The 19,727-nt window shown below is 37.8% G+C and overlaps 1 protein-coding gene across 2 annotated transcripts in view; it reads left to right on the top strand.

Annotated features, from left to right (window-relative positions):
• ANXA10 (annexin A10) overlaps positions 1 to 19,727 on the top strand; it is a 77,922-nt gene that overhangs the window by 14,425 nt on the left and 43,770 nt on the right. For both annotated transcript variants that reach the window (XM_050789910.1, XM_050789911.1), the window contains exons 2-3: positions 1,785 to 1,866; positions 13,453 to 13,547. In XM_050789910.1, the coding sequence (XP_050645867.1) occupies positions 1,785 to 1,866; positions 13,453 to 13,547 (177 nt within the window). The remainder of the gene's footprint in view (positions 1 to 1,784; positions 1,867 to 13,452; positions 13,548 to 19,727) is intronic.

Raw genomic sequence — 19,727 nt, 5'->3', positions numbered from 1 at the left:
TATTGAAAACATGCTATTTGCCTCAGTTCAGATTTACATTATAGCTCAACTGGAATTCTAAATTAGCCACTCTTGCAACTTGTATTGCTTCTTTTTGTTTCATTCTTTGCATTGTTATAAAGTGTTACCACTGGAACTCAAATCAAATTGTATCACTCTTTTACTTAGTAACCTTGTGGCTGCCACCTCCAACTATCTTTTGCAACTCATATACAATCAGCTGTGGAAACGCTGCAGTCTGACTTCCCAGATCACTTATTCATTCATACATGTGGTTGGGGGAAATTTACACCCTCTCATCTAGGACCAGCTCTTTCCCCCACATCTTCTTCTCCAGGGTAATTCTTATGAGTCTGTCTGATATGTGTATTTCTGTTTTGTTTTCCTGATGCAAAACATTAAACACGATAAGTATAATGATTGAAAGAATCTGCATAATTCACAGAATAAGAATTCCACTAATTTGTACTTCTAAGAATGGAAATATAGACATATCACAATCATCATGTTTTTTGGTCTACTTCAAATAGACAACTTCATATTTATTAATATCAGTGAGGTAGAATCCAAACTGAATTCAATTCTTAGTTTTGAGTTCTTAGTCCTTCAAATTCCTTTTACAAATACTTTGGTATCAGTATATGTATATTCATTTAGCTCGAAATTATGGTCTAGTCCTGTTCTCATTAGTTAATTAACTTAATTAATAGGAATGTCTGAGTTCATCTTAGGGCCTGGAAGACTCATTTGCTGTGGGAAGGCATAAATTCCCCAATGTGTCTGGGCATACTGACAATAAACAGGGAGAGCTGCCCTTCTTAATAAATTTTGATTGACAGCTGTATTGTGCTGAGTGTGATTGTATGGTGGCTAGTCCTGGCAGGTTCATTCTAAAATAATGCACCATGTGGATCACAAGCCTGCTTTAAATGTTCTACCATTTTATGATTGTCAAGAGAGAGAATTTAAATAGAATGTCTGTCAAGTTTTTATGTTTACAAGTTTTTATGTTTACCTTTGCAGTCATGAGCTTTGGCTAGATAATCTCTGCCTTATCTATATCACCTGGATTTCTATGAAGCTCATAATCCAAATTCAATTATTTTTATTTTTTTCTAATATAATTTTAAGGTCCCTTATATAGAAAAACGCTGTGGTAGCAAGTACCATTTCTAATTCATATGAATGAAATGAATCCCACCAATACAGTACTCTTTTTCAGTTTCTATAAAATAAGCTCCATTCCTTAAAAAAACCTTACTATTAGTCAAGAAGATATATATTATTAATTTGATTCTTATATTTTTTTACAATTGGTTTTGGTATCATGGTCTCTTATTTGAATGATAGATGCCAACGGATAGTAGTAGAGACCAACGGATAAAATGAACTCAACCAAATTTTCTCTCTGCAGTTAACACACAAGTAAGGCATTTGTTTAACAGGCCTTGTGTGTATGTCTTGTAGTAATGTAAACATACAGAATATACTTTCATTTTCGTTTGTCTGGAAAACAATGTTGAATTTTTTTTTTTTTTTTTTTTTTGCCTCCTGAGTAGCTGGGATTACAGGCGCCACCACTCCCAGTTAATTTGTTGTATTTTTAGTAGAGACTGGGTTTCATCATGTTGGCCAGGTTGGTCTTGAACTCCTGACCTCAGGTGATCGCCTGCCTCTGCCTCCCAAAGTGCAGGGATTACAGGTGTGAGTCATCGCGCCCAGCCACAATGTTGAAACATTAATGTGAATCATTACAATCACTTTCTCATTGATTTTCCCACCAGGTGCAAGGAACCATCTTCCCAGCTCCCAATTTCAATCCCATAATGGATGCCCAAATGCTAGGAGGAGCACTCCAAGGATTTTGTAAGTCTGATTATTTCTACCATCTTTTATTGTAATTATTTTTTGCTTCACCTTGTTTTAAAACTCTACTGTGGGTATAAAATAGCTAATGTCTTGCAAAATACAGATACAGATTAGACAAAAACTGAGCAAAGAAGTAGAATGAGAAGAAAAATAATATAAAAAAGACAATAATGATGAACAAATTTGCGTTTAGAAATTGCTACTCTAATCTTAAAATGTTTGCCTTAAATCCCTAAGTGCCTCATCACTAACTACTAAATGAAATCTCAACTGAAACACCTTAATCTAGGATAGAGCATTCTTTTTAACCTTTGCTTTAGTTTTCTAGCTTGCTTCATTTGCTATTTGCTATTTCCACTTCCAGTCAGATCAGACTTTTTGCTATTCCCCCAAATGACTCTGCTTTTCACATCTCTGTAAATTGGCCCAATCACTTCACCTGGAACGCCATTTTCTTCTCTTGCCTACTTTTCATCTAAATTCTCTTTCTTCAAGAATCTGTTCAGCTAAGCCTTCCTCTTTGAATCCTTCTCTGGGCACTGCAAGCTCAACCAGCTATGCCAGCCCCCAGGCGCCTTGCTTCCTACCTCTCACTCCCCTAATCTCATTTGCACTGTGCTTGTGTTTGTCTCACCTGCTGACTGGACTGTGAACTCCCAGAGCTTGGAGTTTGACATAGAGGTGATTAGTAACGAATGAGACTAGAGTTTAGAAAAAAGAATACAGAGAGAGAAGAAGGGAGGAAAATTTTGGGATTCTCTTACATATATATAAAATATATATATATATAAATAAATATAAAATATTTAAGATATCATATGGAGGTATTAAACTTTCATATAGTTTCCTAGAATAAAACCTGTTTTAAGAAGACTCTTGATGAGCACAAAGATAAACATAGACAACATAAAAGAAATCTTTGCATAAGCATGCAAAACCTTTCCTAAGAAAGCAAGCTCTTAACTTTAAAGACAAGGTCGCCTTTACAGGAGCTTGACTGTGTGTGTGTGTGTGTATGCATGAATGTACATCTGTGTGTTTTATTCACTAGCAGCATCCCACAGGAAAACAATAGAGGACTTAAAATATGCTTGCTAAAGCTGACTTTAGGAGTTTGCAATGCTTTCTTGCCTTTTAAAATATCAATCATCACTAGAAAAATAAAAAGACAAGTTAACACAAAGTTATGAATTACCTTTTTATTGAGGAGTGCAATTTTTGCTTTAAAACTATGGATCACACAATCTGTTCACCAAAAAGTTGGTTTGTGTGTTTTGTTTTTTTTTTTTTTTTTGCTCCAGTTTCAATGTTCCTGTCATTGCAATTTTAGGGTCAGAATAACAATTCCTTTTGACCATCATAATTTGCTGCTTGTCAGTGTGTTAGTCTGAAGTACATTAAGAGGTTTTGGCTTTTATTGCACGGTGTCCACTGTAGCATGCCAGAGCATGAACACAGCTCAGATTGCTTTAAAGGTCTATCCATCCCCATGACTCTGGCGAAGTGTTATTGAAAAAGACAATTACTAATGTTTTTCTAAGTTACTGTGTTTTATTTAGAAAAATCTGAAAGCAAAAATGTATTCTGAAACAAATGAAAATGAGTAGCTTTGATATAAATTGCTTTAAGTTGTATAAAAATTTACTCGTCATCTACAAAAAGAAACACTTCTTAGTTAACATTCCCTAATAGTGCAGTCTACTTTCCAATTTCTCACCATTTGAAGATACTTTCCAGCTCATGAATTCTTACAACTATTATTATTTTGTATCTATTAACATGTGTAATTGCTAGGTCAGCCCTGTGAGATCCTGGACAACCGAAATCATTTTTAACCTACATTCCTAAATCTTGACGAAGGAGAACACAAGTCAAAATTAATCTTTTTTGAAACTCTCAGTGCTATTCAGAGTGGACATTCTCAGCTTGTTCCTGATCTTTCTGATCATTAAGTACAATGCTAGCTATAGGAGTTTTGAAAATATTCATTATGAAGTTAAGGAAGTTCCCCTCTATTCTTAGTTTGCTAACACTTCTTATCTTGAATAGGTATTGGATTTTGTCAAGTGAGTTTTCTTCATCCGTTGATATAATCACATGATTTTTCTCCTTTTTCCTGTTGATGCAATGGATGACATTAACTGATTTTTAAATGGTGAACCTGCCTTGCATATCTGGAATAAATCCACTTAATCATGAATTATAATGCTTTGTATGCATTCTTATATTTGATTTTCAAACTTTTTGAGGATTTTTGCATCTATCTATGCTCATGAGAAATGTTGGTCAGTAATTTTCTTTTCTTGTTGTGCCTTTCTCTGATTTTGGTATTAAGATAATGCTGACCTAGTAGAATGAGTTATGAAACATTCTCTATGCATCTAATTTCTGAAAGAGATTGTAGAAAATTGATATTTCTTTCTTAAAAGTTCGGTAGAATTCATAAGTGAAGCCATATGGACCTCGTGCTTTCTATTTTGTGGGTTATAAATTACTGACTTAAGTTTTTGATAGATATGGGCCCATTCAGATTGTCTATGAGTTTGGATAGCTTGTGTCTTTGAAGAAATTGATCCATTTCATCTAGACTATCAAATTTGTGGCCTTAGAGTTGTTAATAATATTTTATTATGATTTTAATGTCCATTGAGATTGGTAGTAACGCTTCCTGTTTCACTTCTGATATTAGTAAGGTTTTTTTTTTCTCTCTGTCTCTCTCTCTCTCTCCTCTCTTGCGTTCTCTCTCTTTCCTTATCCTAGCTAAAGGCCTATAAATTTTATTGATGTTTTCCCCCAAAAAACCAGCTTTTGGTGCCATTGATGTTTTCTCTCAATTTTCCAATTTCAAATTCATTGATTATTTCTGTAATCTTTCTTTTCTTCTGTTTACATTAGGTTTAATTTGCTCCTCTTTTCCCAGTTTCCTAAGATGCAAGCTTAGATTCCTGATTTCAGATTTCTTTTTGTTTCTCTAAATGCAATGTTATACATTTTTCTCTAAGCATTGCTTTTGCTGTATCTCATAAATTTTGAGTCATATTTTTACTTTCAATTTGTTTGAAATTTTTAAAAATTCTCTTGTTACTTCTTCTTTGTCCCACGTGTATTCAGAAGTGTGCTGTTTAATCTATGTGTATTTGGGGATTTTTCCAGCCGTCTTTCTGTTACTGATTTCTAGTTTAATTTTATTGTGGCCTCAGAGCATATTTTGTATGTTTTTTATTATTTTAAATTGTTAAGATGTATTTTGTGGTCCAGAATGTGGTCTATTTTGGTTAATACTCCATGTAACTAGAGAAGAATGTGTATTCTGCTTTTGTGGTAATAAGCGTTCTTTAGATGTTAATTACTAATTGACAAATTACTCTAGAGGTGTTAAATTGCTCAGGTATAACAGTGGATTCTTCTATTTCTCTTTGCAATTCTATTATTTTTTTTCCTCATCTCTTTTGGCACTCTGTTGTTTGGCACATACATATTAAAGTTTGTTATATCTTCTTGGAAAACTGACCCTTTTATCATTTTGTAATAACCCTTTTATTCCTGATAATTTTCTTTGCTTTGAAGTATTCTTTGTCTAAAATTAATATAGCTACTCCAACTTTCTTTTGATTGCATTAGCATGTTATATAATTCTTCATTCTTTATTCTTAATCTCTCTGTGTCTTTAGTGTTGATTTCTTGTAGATCACTTAGTGCTATCAAGAAATAGTTTCCCTCACCTCAGTTAAAATGAGTTTTATCCTAAAGACAGGCAGCAACAAATGTTGGCACGAATGCGGAGAAAAGAGTACCCTTGTACGTTGTTGCTGGGAATGTACATTAGTACCACCACTATGTGGAACAGTTTAAAGGTTCCTCAAAAAGAATTAAAAAGTGAGTTATACCATGTGATCCAGAAAATCCACTGCTAGGTATGTACCTAAAAGAAAGGAAATCAGTATGTCAAAGACATATCTGCATTCCTGTGCTTGTTCCAGCACTATTTACAATAGCTCAGACTTGGAAGCAACCTGTGCATCAACAGATAAATGGATAAAGAAAATGTAGTACGAATACTCAACAGAGTACAATTCAACCACAAAAAAGAATGAGATCCTGTCGTTTGCAACAACATAGATGCAAGTGGAGATCATATGTTAAGTGAAATAAGCAAGGCACAGGAAGATAAACATTGCATGTTCTCATTTATGAGATCTAAAATTCAAAACAATTGAACACATGGACATAGAAAGGTAGAAGGATGATTACCAGAGGCTGTGAAGGGTAGTGGAGGGCTGTTGGGGACTTGGGGATGGTTCAGGGGTGCAAAACATAGTTGGAAAGAATGAACAAAACATACTATTTGATAGCACAACAGGGTGACTATAGTCAATAATAACTATGTATTTTAAAATATCTAAAACTGTGTCATTGGATTGTTTGCAACTCAATGGATAAATGCTTAAGGGGATGGATAACCCATTTTTCATGATGTGTTTATTTCATATTGCATGCCTGTATCAAAACATCTTGTGTACTCCATAAATATATATACCTATTATGTAACCACAAAAATTAAAAATTAAGGAATAATTTTAAATTTTAGTAATAATTATTTTCTTGCCTAGGAGACCACTTTTACCTATTTGACCATACAGTCAATTCTCGTTATTCACAAATGCTATATTTACAAATTTATCTACTCACTAAAATTGTTTTATAATCCCCAAATCAATATTCACAGATATTTCATGGTCATTTGCAGACAAGTGCAGAGAGGTGAAAAATTTTAGTCACTAGAATGCACATTCTCAGTTGAAATCAAACAAGGTGACCTCTGCCGTCTTCTTTCAGCTTTCATGCTGTAAATAAATCCTTTATGCAGTCTGTGTAGTGACACAATTTTGCATTTGTATGCTTTGCTTGGTGATTGTGCTGTTTAAAATGGCCCTAAGCATAGTGTTAAAGTACTGCCTACTGTATTCCTATGCACAAAAAGAAGTATTCAAGAAAAAATGTGTGTTACATAAACTAAGTTCAAGAATTAGCTATAGTACTGTTGGCCATGAGTTTAATGTTAATGAATTAATAAAATAGTACATCCATAAAAAAGAATAGAAAATGTATTGATATATGCATGGTGCTGTTTGGAAAATGCTGAAGTAACATCTATTCTACATTATGAAGTATGGAAAAGATGAAAAAATAGCTGAATTTGTGGGTTTGTGAGATGCTAACTGATAACAAAATTAATAATTTTTAAAAATTATCAAAGCGGTCAGTTTTCTTTTGAAAGTAGTGTCGGGTGGCAGGTTAGAAAAAGTCTGTAGATCAGAAGGCTATAGAAGAGCTTTAAAAATATCTCTTAAATGTTCATACAGGAGAAGGATATGTGGAAGGGTAGTTTTCAATGCTAACAAGACGCTTGTTTCATAAGGACGTTTGCAAACAAACATAATGCAAACGACATTTCAGTTGACAAAAGTATTGTAACCATAGGGTTGCAGAAACCTAACCCTGCATTTTCCCTGGGAACAATAGTTCAGTATTTACTAATGCAGTGTTCATGACAAATTTGTAGAATATATATACCACACACAACAAGAGTCAATTGTACAAAATAAAATTTGATAAAATTGTGATAGTTCATTATGCCCAAATTTTCCATTAAAAATCAGCAAAAGATGAATTATTTAGAAATCCCTGACCTAAAGCAGTAGAAGAAAGAGAAAAACATACAATGATTACAAAGAAGAAATCAAAACTTTGATTATATGAAGAAGAAATTATGTATCTAGAAATTCAAGATTAATAAAAAGTTACTTTAATATTATAAGAGAGTTCAATAACTTTTCGGGATACAAAGTTAACACAAAAATCAGTATCACTTCTTCAATTAAGCAATTATGTGTTAGGAAATTAAACAAAAATAACATAAATGAGAATATCAATAGAAGTGCAAATATAAATAACTTTAGCAAGATAAAGCTTCTTGTCATTAGCAAAAAGCTCCACAAATCTTTACTAAGTCATTTAGAAAAGAAATAACCTTAAATAATAAGTTGGGAGAAATATCATGTAAGTGACAGAAAGACAACACTTATAAAATTTATTCCTAAATTTACAGTTATTTTAATTTAAAAATTATAATACAATTATTGAGATTCATATAAAATATCTCTGGAAGAATAAATAAACAAGAATTGCCATGAAAACTTAAAAAGAGAGAAATTCAGAGGGCTAGATTGTGGATAATCTCAACAGAACAAGAACAAAAAACAAGACTATAATAATTTCATAAATGTGATGATAGTAAGAATAAGACATAGAAAGTAATTTTAAAATCTTCTATTTATTATTAAATATATGTCCACTTTAGAATGTCCATCATGCCATTAACAGATTCCTCTACAGCTATTTTTTTTTTTTTTTTTTTTTTGCCTTTTAGTTCAGAGTCTTAACCAGGCTTGAGGCAGACATCACCTTTCTCTATGCCTTTTCAGTGGAGGCTGCCTTTTCTCTCAGTAGCCATTAATTTCTATCTTTGAAGCCAGTTCTAGGCCTTCCTCCCTCCCTGTTACAGCTTTCAGACCATTTGTCTGTGCATAAAATACCCTGAGGCTCCCCCTGCTTTTCAGTGGTACAATCATCTTTGTGAATTCTTAACACTTGTTCTCATTCACTGGATATTTCAGCACCTTATTCATAGCCTTCCTGTGATCCTAAGCCCATCCAGGATGGACTTAATTTCAAAAAAGATGATTTGGTTAACATTCTAGCTTTTCAATTCATTTTTCTCCCCATCTCCATTATATATCTCCCCTTGTCAAAGAAAAATTATACCCGATGGAATTAAACAGCAAGGAAGTTTCTGCAGTAGGGATCAAGACCATTGCAAGAAGGGAGAGAGAGTGAACTCAAATCCTATGAAACAAAGGCAAGAGAGTTTTTAAGCAGTATGGTGAGATAGTAGGAAAGAACTGAAGGATGCTGGGGAGGGAGGGCATTGGTCCATGTGATTAGACTATCTGTGATTGCTAATTGGCACTTAACAAAGTCAGGTTCCTGTCCTCACACAGACACTGGGAAATAGGAAACACAGTTTCTGTCTTCCCAGTGATTACATTTAAAAAGGATGGCTCCCATATTCCTGAGAAAGACAATTTTGGGTTGTCAAACTGCAAGAGGCTGGGAGGAGATTTACGTCTCTTAAGACGCAGAGAAAGAATTTAAAATTGCATGTTTTCTAAAATAAATGCTCTAATAAAAGGGAGGTTAGGAACCTGTAGTTGGGAAGAAACCTGTCTAAATTTTAGTCAAGCTGAGGGAAAGGTAAATGTCATATTGCTGACTCTACTATGACTACAATTACACCTAAATTTATCCAAACTAGTTGTGCACTAAACCGGTCTATTAGCTTGGTGTGTTGGTACATGAGGAAGTGAAGGATACACAGACCAGAAACAGTCTATATTAGGGAGGAGATAGACAGGGTGGCCGGTGTTCCATGAAAAGCATGACAGGTTCACTCTATCCCTCAGAGGCACACAGATGCCTTGTACTTTCATGATTTCCTTCTCCATTATCCTCTCTCCTTAATATATGTTCATTATAAGCCATATCTCTCTATTCAACAAGAAAGATGCAATATTAGTCAATTCTCAGACTACAATAGAGAACTACCTGAGACTGCGTAAATTATAAAGAAAAGACATTTAATTGGTTCATGGCTTTGCAGACCATACAGGAAGTATGGCTGGGGAGACCTCAGGAAACTTACAATCATGGCAGAAGGCAAAGGGGAAGCAGGCATATCCTACGTGGCCTTCCTACAAGGAGGAAGAGAGGAAAGGGGAGGTGTGACATACACTTTTAAACAACCAGATCTCATGAGAACTCACTCACTATCACAAGACCAGCAAGAGGGAAATCTGCCCCCGTGATCCATTCACCCCCCCACCAGACCCCTCCTCCAACCCTGGGGATTATAATCCTGCGTGAGATTTGCAAAGAGACACGAATCCAAACCATATCATTCTGCTCCTGTCCCCCCACAAACCTCACGTTCTTCTCACATTGCAAAATATAATTACCCATTTTCAACAGTCTCCTAAGCCTTAACTCATTTCAGCATTAACTCAAAAGTCCACAGTCCAAAGTCTCATCTGAGACAAGGCAAGTCCTTTCTGCCTATGAGCCTGTAAAATCAAAAACAAGTTAGTTACTTCCAATGTACAATTGGGGTACAGGTATTGGCTAAATACTCTCTTTCCAAAGGGAAAAAATCAGCCAAAACAGAGTAACTAAAGGCCCCGTGCAAGCCTGAAACTTAGCAGGGCAGTCATTGAATCTTAAAGTTTCAAAATAATATCCTTTGACTCCATGTCTCATATCCAAGCCACACTGATGCAAAAGGTGGACCAAGGCCTTGGGAAGCTCTGCCCCCATGACTCTGCAGAGCTCAGCTCCCACGGCTACTCTCAGGGGCTGGTGTTGAGTCCCTGTGCTTTTCCAGGTGCATGGTGCAAGATGTCAGTGCATCTACCATTCTAGGGTCTGAAGGATGGCAGCCCTCTCCTCACAGCTCCACTAGGCAGTGCCCCAGTGTGGGGGCTCCAACCCCACATTTTCCCTCGACACTACCTTAGTAGAGGTTCCCCATGAAGGCTCTGCTTCTGCAACAGACTTCTGCTTGGACATCCATGTGTTTCCATACATCCTTTGAAATCTAGGCAAAGGCTCCAAAACCTCAGCTCTTGCTGTCCGTGCACCCATAGACTTAACACCACATGGAAGCCTTGGCAGTTTCCAGCTTGCACCCTCTGGAGCAGCAGCCTGGGATGTATCTTGGGTCCTTTTAACCAAGGCTGGAGCTGGAGCAGCTGGGATGCAGAGAGCAGTGTCCCAAAGTTATGCAGGGCAGCCAGGTGGGGACATAAATCCAGATATCAGATGTTGCTCCCATTTAAACACTAATCAGCTTAAAGGTCAAGGAAGCCATTTTTGGTGGAATAAGAGCTAATTGAAGAGACACTATATTTTCTTCAGTCCCCTGTGCTTTTGACTGGAGTTTTCCTTTCAAAATTTTTTTATAGATTTACGGTGTATGAGTGCAGATTTGTTGCATGCATACATTATATACTGGTGGAGTCTGTGCTTTTAGTGTACCCATCACCTGAATACTGAACAACATACCCAACTGGTAATTTTTTAACCCTTGCCCGTCTTCCACCCTCTCACTGTTTGGAGTCTCTAATATCTTTTATCCTACTCAATATGTCCATGTGTAGCCTTTGTTTAGCTCCCACCCATCAGTGAGAACATATGGTAATTAACAGTTTCTGAGTTATTTCACTTAGGATAATGGCCTCTGATTCCATCTATGTTGCTGCAAAAGACAAGATTTCATTCTTTTCTATAGCTGAGTAGTATTCCATGGTATGTATATGCCACATTTTCTTTATCCAATCATCTGTTGATAGATACTTAGGTTGATTACATATCTTGGCTATTATAAATGCTAATGCAATAAACATATAAATGCAAATATCTTTGTATATAATGATTACTTTCCCTTTGAGTATGTACACACAGTAGTGAAATTTCTGAGTCAAATGGTAGTTCTATTTTTAGTTCTTTGAGAAATCTCCATACTGTTTCCCATAAAGATCATACTAATTTACATTTCCACCAACAGTCTTTCAGCATGCCTTTTTTTGCACATCCTCTCTAACATCTATTGTTTTGCCTTATTTTATTTTATTTATTTATTTATTTATTTTTGAGACAGAGTCTCGCTCTGTCACCCAGGCTGGAGTGCAGGAGTGTAATCTCGGCTCACTACAACCTCCACCTCCCAGGTTCAAGCAATTCTCTTGCCTCAGCCTCCTGACGGGCTGGGACTAAAGGTGTCTGCCACCACGCCCGGATAATTTTTTGTATTTTTAGTAGAGACGGGGTTTCACCATGTTAACCAGGATGGTCTCGATCTCCTGACCTCATGATCCACCCTCCTCAGCCTCCCAAAGTGCTGGGATTACAGGCATGAGCCATCGTGCCCGGACATTAACTTTTTAATAATAGTCATTCTGACTGATGTAAGATGGTATCTCATTGTGGTTTTAACTTGCATTTATCTGCTGATTCATGATGTTGAGCACTTTTTATATGTTTGCTGGCTTCTTGTATGTCTTCTTTTGGAAACAAAAAAGTCTGTTCATATCCTTTGCCCACTTTTTAATGGAGTTATTTGTTTTCTCTTGTTCTTATAGCAGTACCATGCTTGTTTTGATTACCGTAGCCTTGTAGTATAGTGTGAAATCAGGTAATGTGATGACTTTGGCTTTGTTCTCTTTGTGTAAGATTGTGTTGGCTATTAAGGCTCTTTTTTTTTTTTTTTTTTTTTTTTGAGACGGAGTCTCGCTCTGTCGCCCAGGCTGGAGTGCAGTGGCGTGATCTCAGCTCACTGCAAGCTCCACTTCCCGGGTTCACGCCATTCTCCTGCCTCAGCCTCCTGAGTAGCTGGGACTACAGGTGCCCTTCATCACGTCCAGCTAATTTTTTGTATTTTTAGTAGAGATGGGGTTTCACCGTTTTAGCCAGGATGGTCTCAATCTCCTGACCTCGTGATCTGCCCGTCTCGGCCTCCCAAAGTGCTGGGATTACAGGCTTGAGCCACCGCGTCCGGCCTCAGGCTCTTTTTTGACTCCACATGAACTTTAGAATTGTTTGTCATAATTCTATGAAAAATGACATGATAAGCTGATAGTGATTGCACTGAACCTGTAAATTGCTTTGGACAGTATAATAATTTTAGTGATATTTATTCTTCCAATTCATGAGCAGGAAATAATTTTCCATTTGTTTGTGCTATCTATGATTTCTTTCAACAGTGTTTTGTAGTTACCCTTATAGAGCTCTTTCATTTCCTTGGTTAAATGTATTCCTAGATATTTTATTTATTTTTGGTAGCTATTATAAATGGAACTGAGTTCTTGATTTGGTTCTCAGCTTGATCGTTGTTGGTGTATAGAAATGCTGCTGATTTTCATATGTTGATTTTGTATCCTGAAACTTTACTGAAGTCATTTATCAAATCTGGGAGTCTTTTGGAAGAGTCTTTAGTTTTCTATAAGATGGTGAGATCATATCATCAGCAAACTGAGATAGTTTGGCTTCCTCTTTTCCAATTTGGGTGTTTTTTATTTTTTTCTCTTGCCTGATTGCTCCAGCTAGGACTCCCAGTACTATGTTGAATAGGAGTGGATAAGGAAATATCCTTGTCTTGTTTCTGTTCTCAGGCGGAAAGTTTTCCCTGTTCAGTATGATGTTGGTTGTGAGTTTGTCATATATGGCTTTTATTATTTTGAGGAATGTTCCTTCAATGCCTAGTTTGTAGTAATAGCACTAAACTAGGAGATAGGAAGGATCCAGGCTTCATCAAGCATCATTACATGATTTCCAATTTTAGTTAAAATTGTTCCCTGCTGTAAAATACCATCAGGGATAATGCTTGCACACTGGTTATGATCGTTAGATAATGGATTCTTCCCAACTACAAAGTAGCAACTTTACTAATCTTCAAATATTATTCTTTTCCAGACTGTGACAAAGACATGCTGATCAACATTCTGACTCAGCGCTGCAATGCACAAAGGCTGATGATTGCAGAGGCATACCAGAGCATGTACGGCCGGGTAAGGTCACTTATCTTGACCTATTTCTAGGGCAATCGCCTGAGAACTAACCACACTCGTGGATAATAGGTATTATTTTTTTTCAATCTCACAGATTGCTGATATCTCAGACATCATTATATGTCAGAAACAGTTCATATTCCTCTAGCACGTTTCGAGGAATAAAATCTATATTATGAAACAAATATACGTGTGAGATATGTTCACAATCACACTGATCAGTGACCACAAGTTCTTTCCCCAAAATCATTCAGTGTCCCCAAATGAAAAGTTTTGATAACCTGACATTGCCAGTGGGTCCAATTAGGCTTAAAGTGTTGTGCTGGAAATGCGCCTGTGTAGAGCTTTAGGGAAGGCATATAAAATACTAATGATCACCAGGTCAAAATATAACAGCTTTTCCTACAGTTCCTGCAAGTCCTCACCTAACTCTCAACCAAAGTGAATTCTCTACTAGCTTTTCCTTTCACCAGCATGCAGCTATGGAGACCATTAAAAAAGAATGGTAGTTTAACAATAGTTTAAGGCAATAAAACTATCCATAGTGTTTTAAAGTAATCACACTCTAATTTCAAAGCAAGTACCATTAAAGATTCCTTGCTTTTGTTGTGCATTTAAAGCACAAATTCAGAACAAAAGCTCTTCAGGCCAAAAGTGCCTGAAACAACAATTCCTTCTTCAGCTGAGCTTCATCCATGAAACACTCGCCTAAAAATTTCTCTATAGAGTTAGTCCATGTAAATTTACTCTACCTCTAAACCCCAGTCTTTGCACAACTATAATAGATGAAATAAAAGATATCCCTCAGCTTTAGGTTGACTTAATAATCCAAAAGCTACTACCAGTAGTGACCTTAGTTGAATTAAGCCAAAGTAGAAGACCAGTTATACCTTCTTTTCCACATAAACTGTTACCTCAGCCTGTGTTCCACTGACACCAGTACTAGCTTTCTTCTGAAAGAGAATATAAAAACTATAAAAGTTGTATCATTGGTAATCTAACATTGTTTTAATATGCATAGTGCTGTAAGAAATCTTTTTTTTTTTTTTTTTTTTTTTTTTTTGAGATGGAGTTTCACTCCTGTTGCCCAAGCTGTAGTGCAATGGCGTGATCTCGACTCACTGCAACCTCCACCTCCTGGGTTCAAGCGATGCTCTTGCGTCAGCCTCCTGAGTATCTGGGATTACAGGCATGGATCACCACGCCCAGCTAACGTTTTGTATTTTTAGTAGAAATGGGGTTTCACCATTTAGCCAGGCTGGTCTCGAACTCCTGACCTCAGGTGATCTGCCCATCTCGGGCTCCCAAAGTGTTGGGATTACAGGCGTGAGCCACCATGCCCAGACAAGAAATGTCGTTTTTAAGTACTTTTCTTTTAACCCAAAGTTTACATACCTTTTTGCTTTTTACATATCAGGTTAAATTTAGCCTGAAAACATTACTTTATCAAGCTCTACAAAACTATGCTAAAGCAGATTAAAATAATTTTAAAATGAAGTACTTACACTCAAGGAATTTAAAATCTACTAAAGAATTTATACTCTAGTGAAGAACTTTTCACTGTACATATAAAGTCTCAGAGTTTGTTAAACCCTCAGTTTTGCTGAATAATTCATACCTCCTGGAAAACCTTGGCTGATACACTAAATTGCACTGCCTGGAAAACTGGAAGTCACGTTTGCCTCTTTCCTCTGAAATACCCTTGTCATTTGCAGTCAATTAGCAAGTTCTGTAAATTATTTCTCTTCACACATTTCTCTCTTTAAACTCACTTACACAGTCTTGATTTAGATCTTCATCATTTTGTGCCCAGGCTAATGCTGAAACTCCTAAATGGTCCTGTCTACCCCTAGTCCCTTCCCACTCCAGTCTATCCCCAAACTGTGGCCAGAATGACTCAAAATCTAAATTTTCACACATCACTTTGTCACTTTAATCCTTGAATGTTTATCTTGTTTCTCCCTACAAATATCCGTGTTTCCATGCGTTACTCAAAAGTATGGGGAATCCTCAGTCCTTAGTCATCTTGGGAGTAAGATAATGGCCAAGTGACAATTCAAAGACAGCAGAAATCTTTACTTGAAGGGAAAGAGGGAGCAGAGAGTTTATTCAAAGGGACGGGACACTCTGAAAGATGAGGCAGAGCAGGCTGCTGAAAAAGAATGGGCCAGCAGAGTCCTGGGTTGGGTTTTTACAACGTTGGATTTTTCTTCATGTTTCCCGCTCTGTCTCCGCTCTGTCTCAAGTCTCTGCCTTTTTTCTTCATCTAGTTTTTCTCCTTCTGCCATAAGCCCTTGCCTTTTACCTGCCTAGTTTCCACCCCAGGTCAGTGCGCATGCGTGGGCCAGGTGTTGGCTACGAATTCTATCTAATGGCTGCGTTGCTCATTACCGCCACCCCAGGAAGGTCTTACAGCAGTCAAATTTGTACTTGTGCCTGTATATCTCTTAAGAATTTCTTCTTTGCCCTTTTTCTTTCTTTCTGCTCTCAGTTGACTAATTGTCCACCCATTCCAACATTAGAGACGCTATTAATATGTAAATGGTGGGTGGTCCCTTGGACCTGAGACTTCCCAAGCTTTTCCTTTCTCAAAGGCTCCCAACCTGCTCATGTCTAGCTATCTGCCTACACGTATTCCTACACATGGAATAAACCTAATGCCTTCCCAGGGCTCACAAAGCCTTCCTTGCTTTGTTCCTGCTCTCCATCTTCACCCCTCTCCCCTTCCCTAACACAGCGTTCACCAGCAGCCAGATGGAACTGCTCTACTTGTAGTCCTTCGAATTCACCATGGCTGCCCCTCACCTCCAGTCACGTTGTTTTATCTATCTACAATAACCTGATTTCAATACCACATGCTGGACACCTATCATCCTTCCAGGTACTGGACACAAGACCTCACAGCCCCCCACCAGATGAAGTGGAACAGACTTGGGCTGCTAATACATCCTTTTTCAAACTTCCTCACAGTAACTAATGACAACTCTGTGAGTTTGTTTGTATCTGTTTCACTTTACCACAGTCTAAAGCCTTGAAAGCTGGGATGGTTCTTGTTCATCCTAGAGCTTACCACAAATGTCTGTCTAGCATACCAAGATTGCTTAATTAATGTTTATTGAATGACATTGTAAAGGTGCATCTAACTGCAGTTCCTCCGATAAGACACAGGCAGGCTTTGACTGCTCCTGGAAACCTTCGCCGTCTGTCAGGCTCACCCTCTGCTCTGTGTTTCCTGCTTGGTTCCAAGAGGTCTTTGTGCATAATGCCAGTGGGTTGTGCTGGTTCACTTTTACATCTTGCCAAGAACACTGTCATCTCCTGGAAAAGCAGGGATTGTAATATTTGCTGCTCTCCCTCCAGAGCCCAGCCTAGGTCTGGCATAGAAAAGGCATTTCGTTTACAGAATCAGTGCATCTAAGGCATTATGTTCTGCCTATTTACTTTTTTTTTTAAAGAAAAGGAAAAACATCCTTTCATTATCCACTCTGTAGTTAAAATGAATCTACGCCAATTGCCTAGATTTCTCTTTTCCCTCACTCCTTGCCCTGGCTGCCACCAGGTTAATGTCCCTGACCATCAGTAAGGTCTTCCTGACATCTACCACTGCTCACATTTAGGACTTCTTCCAGCTGGTCCAGGTATATCTCCTGCTACTTTTCCCTTTCTGTGGTGAGAATGTATACATTAGCCCCTATGTTAAACAATGATATTTTAAATTTTCATTAACAAGAATAATCAAGAGTTGACAGAATCATTTTCTTAGCTGCTGAGTGAAGTACAATTCTCAGCAGGCTCCATAAACACTTCTTACTTGACAGTTTACATTGGTGCAGAGTGGCTGAATTTCATCAGCTTTGCCTCACCTATTGCAGAAATTAATCCCTAGACTCAATTGAAAATCCACTTGGAATTCTACTGATTGACATATTTATCAGAGTAATTCATGAGGTCACTTCTGATCTTCCCCACCAAAGCAAGCGCTAGTTAAAAACAATGCAGTGACACCAAGGCAACAATGAAATGCCCTTGTGAATGGGAAGAAGAACAAACAGACAATGATTCTTGAAGGAGTTCAAATTCAGCATTGATGCAATTCATTTTCTCATTTTTCATCTAAAACAGGGACTATCCGGTCTAAAATATGCTGGTTTCTGTCATTCATTTAACCCACTTTGTTGGTTAAGCAATTTAGTGCCCGGGCTGACTTGCCCAAAAGTAAAACTTGAACCAAGGTTATCTGACTATTAAATTGTTTCTTCCACAAGTTCTCAGTAATGCCCACTGTTCTCAATGGAGCAAACACTCAGGCTTACAAGGACAGACATCTATACTGCGAATTCCCTCACATCCTTCAAGGTTTTGCTTAAGTGTCAACTACTCAAGAGGGCCTAATCTAAAGTTGTCACTCACTCCAAGCCCTATGCTAGAGCTCCAGGTACCCCTCACCTGACCCACAGGAGGAAGTTCAGGGCAAGCCTATCATGTAACAGTCTTAGCCAGTAAGTTAAGGCAATCCCGAATGCCCTCTAAGGCCAAAATGGTGTGTGTAATTAGGTATTCTCTCTCCAGGTGCCAAGATTGTTGTTCTTTTTTTTTTTTTTTTTTTCCTTTTCTTTCTTTGAGACAAAGTCTCGCTCTGTCACCCAGGCTGGAGTGCGCTGGCGCGATCTCAGCTCACTGCAACCTCCGCCTCCTGGGTTCAAGCAATTCTCCTGCATCAGCCTCCCCAAGTAGCTGGGATTACAGGAGCGTGCCACCACACCCAGCTAATTTTTTGTATTTTTAGTAGAGACGGGGATTTGCCATGTTGGCCAGGCTGGTCTCGCACTCCTGACCTCAGGTGATCCACCCGCCTTGGCCTCCCAAAGTGCTGGGATTACAGGCATGAGCCACTGTGTCCAGTTGTTGTTCTTACTCTACCACTAGAAAATTGACCTGTTCCATTCCAGTAGGTGTAACTTCAGTTTTTTTCTATCATTTCCAACTTACACCTAGAACCTTAATATGGAATGGTCAGGTACAAGAGGGACAAAGCCATTTGTATACAGCTTCCAGAAAGCTATATGTCCCACACATAGTATACCCAAAACAATGATCCTTATCCTTATGATCTGGGGTGATGAGATTCCAGAGAGAATCCAAGTGACTGATCCAGAATTGAGTTTGAATTCCTATGTCCACTTTTGATTAGGCTGCCACCCAGAGAATAGGCCAACCAGGACACCCTGAGGTTGGTATTGTAACTGCCCAATGGTTTCTCCTTGCCCACTGACAAGACAGAGCTGATTTATCAAGACAGGGGAATATAAATAGAGAGAGTTTAATTCACACAGAGACAGCTGTACAGGAGACGGGAGTTCTATTATTACTCAAACCAGTCTCTCCAAAAACTGGGGGATTGGGGTTTTTAAGGATAATTTAGTGGGTAGGGGTCAGAAAGTGTGGAGTCCTGATTGGCTGGTTCAGAAATGAAATCACAGGGAGTCAAAGCTGTCCTCCACTGAGTCAGGTGCTGGGTGGGGGCCACAAGACCAGATGAGCCAGCTTATCAACCTGGGTGTTGACAGCTAATCCACTGAGTACAGGGTCTGCAAAATATCTCAAGCACTCAGCCTAGGTTTTATAATAGTGATGTGGTATTGCTTCCCAGCCCTTTGGCTAAGATCAAGTGTATAATACTGATGTTTTCCTGAGGAACAATTTAGGGAGGTTCAGAATGTCACAGCCTCCAGCTGCAAGACTCCTAAACCATAATTTCTCATCTTGTAGCTAATTTGTTAGTCTTGCAAAGGCAGCCTAGGGGGTTTGTTTTAGAAAAGAGCTGTTACTGTCTTTGTTTCAAAGTTAAACTATAACCTAACTTCCTCCCAAAGTTAGTTTGACCTATGACCAGGAATAAACAAGTACAGCTTGGACGTTAGAAGCAAGATGGAGTCAGGCCAGCTCTCTTTCCCTGTAATTGCCTCAGTTGTAAGTTTTGCAAAGGCAGTTTCAGTATTAAGAGAAAGAAAGAAGCATCATGCTTAGAAAAGGTCAGAGTGAAATCCCAAATTTTAAAAATAGGCTTATATGACCCTCTTCCTCCATCATGGTCGTTTTCCAAGAAACTGAAAGGAGGTTAATATTTTCCAGGAACTATTGAATTCCAGAACCAAACTTCCCTGCTAAGCTAAGTAGGCC

This window comes from Macaca thibetana, chromosome 5 (assembly GCF_024542745.1).
Source record: "Macaca thibetana thibetana isolate TM-01 chromosome 5, ASM2454274v1, whole genome shotgun sequence".
Taxonomy (NCBI): Eukaryota; Metazoa; Chordata; class Mammalia; order Primates; family Cercopithecidae; genus Macaca; species Macaca thibetana.
The sequence above is the reverse complement of the archived record's forward strand: the minus strand, read 5'-3'. Positions and strand labels throughout refer to the sequence as shown.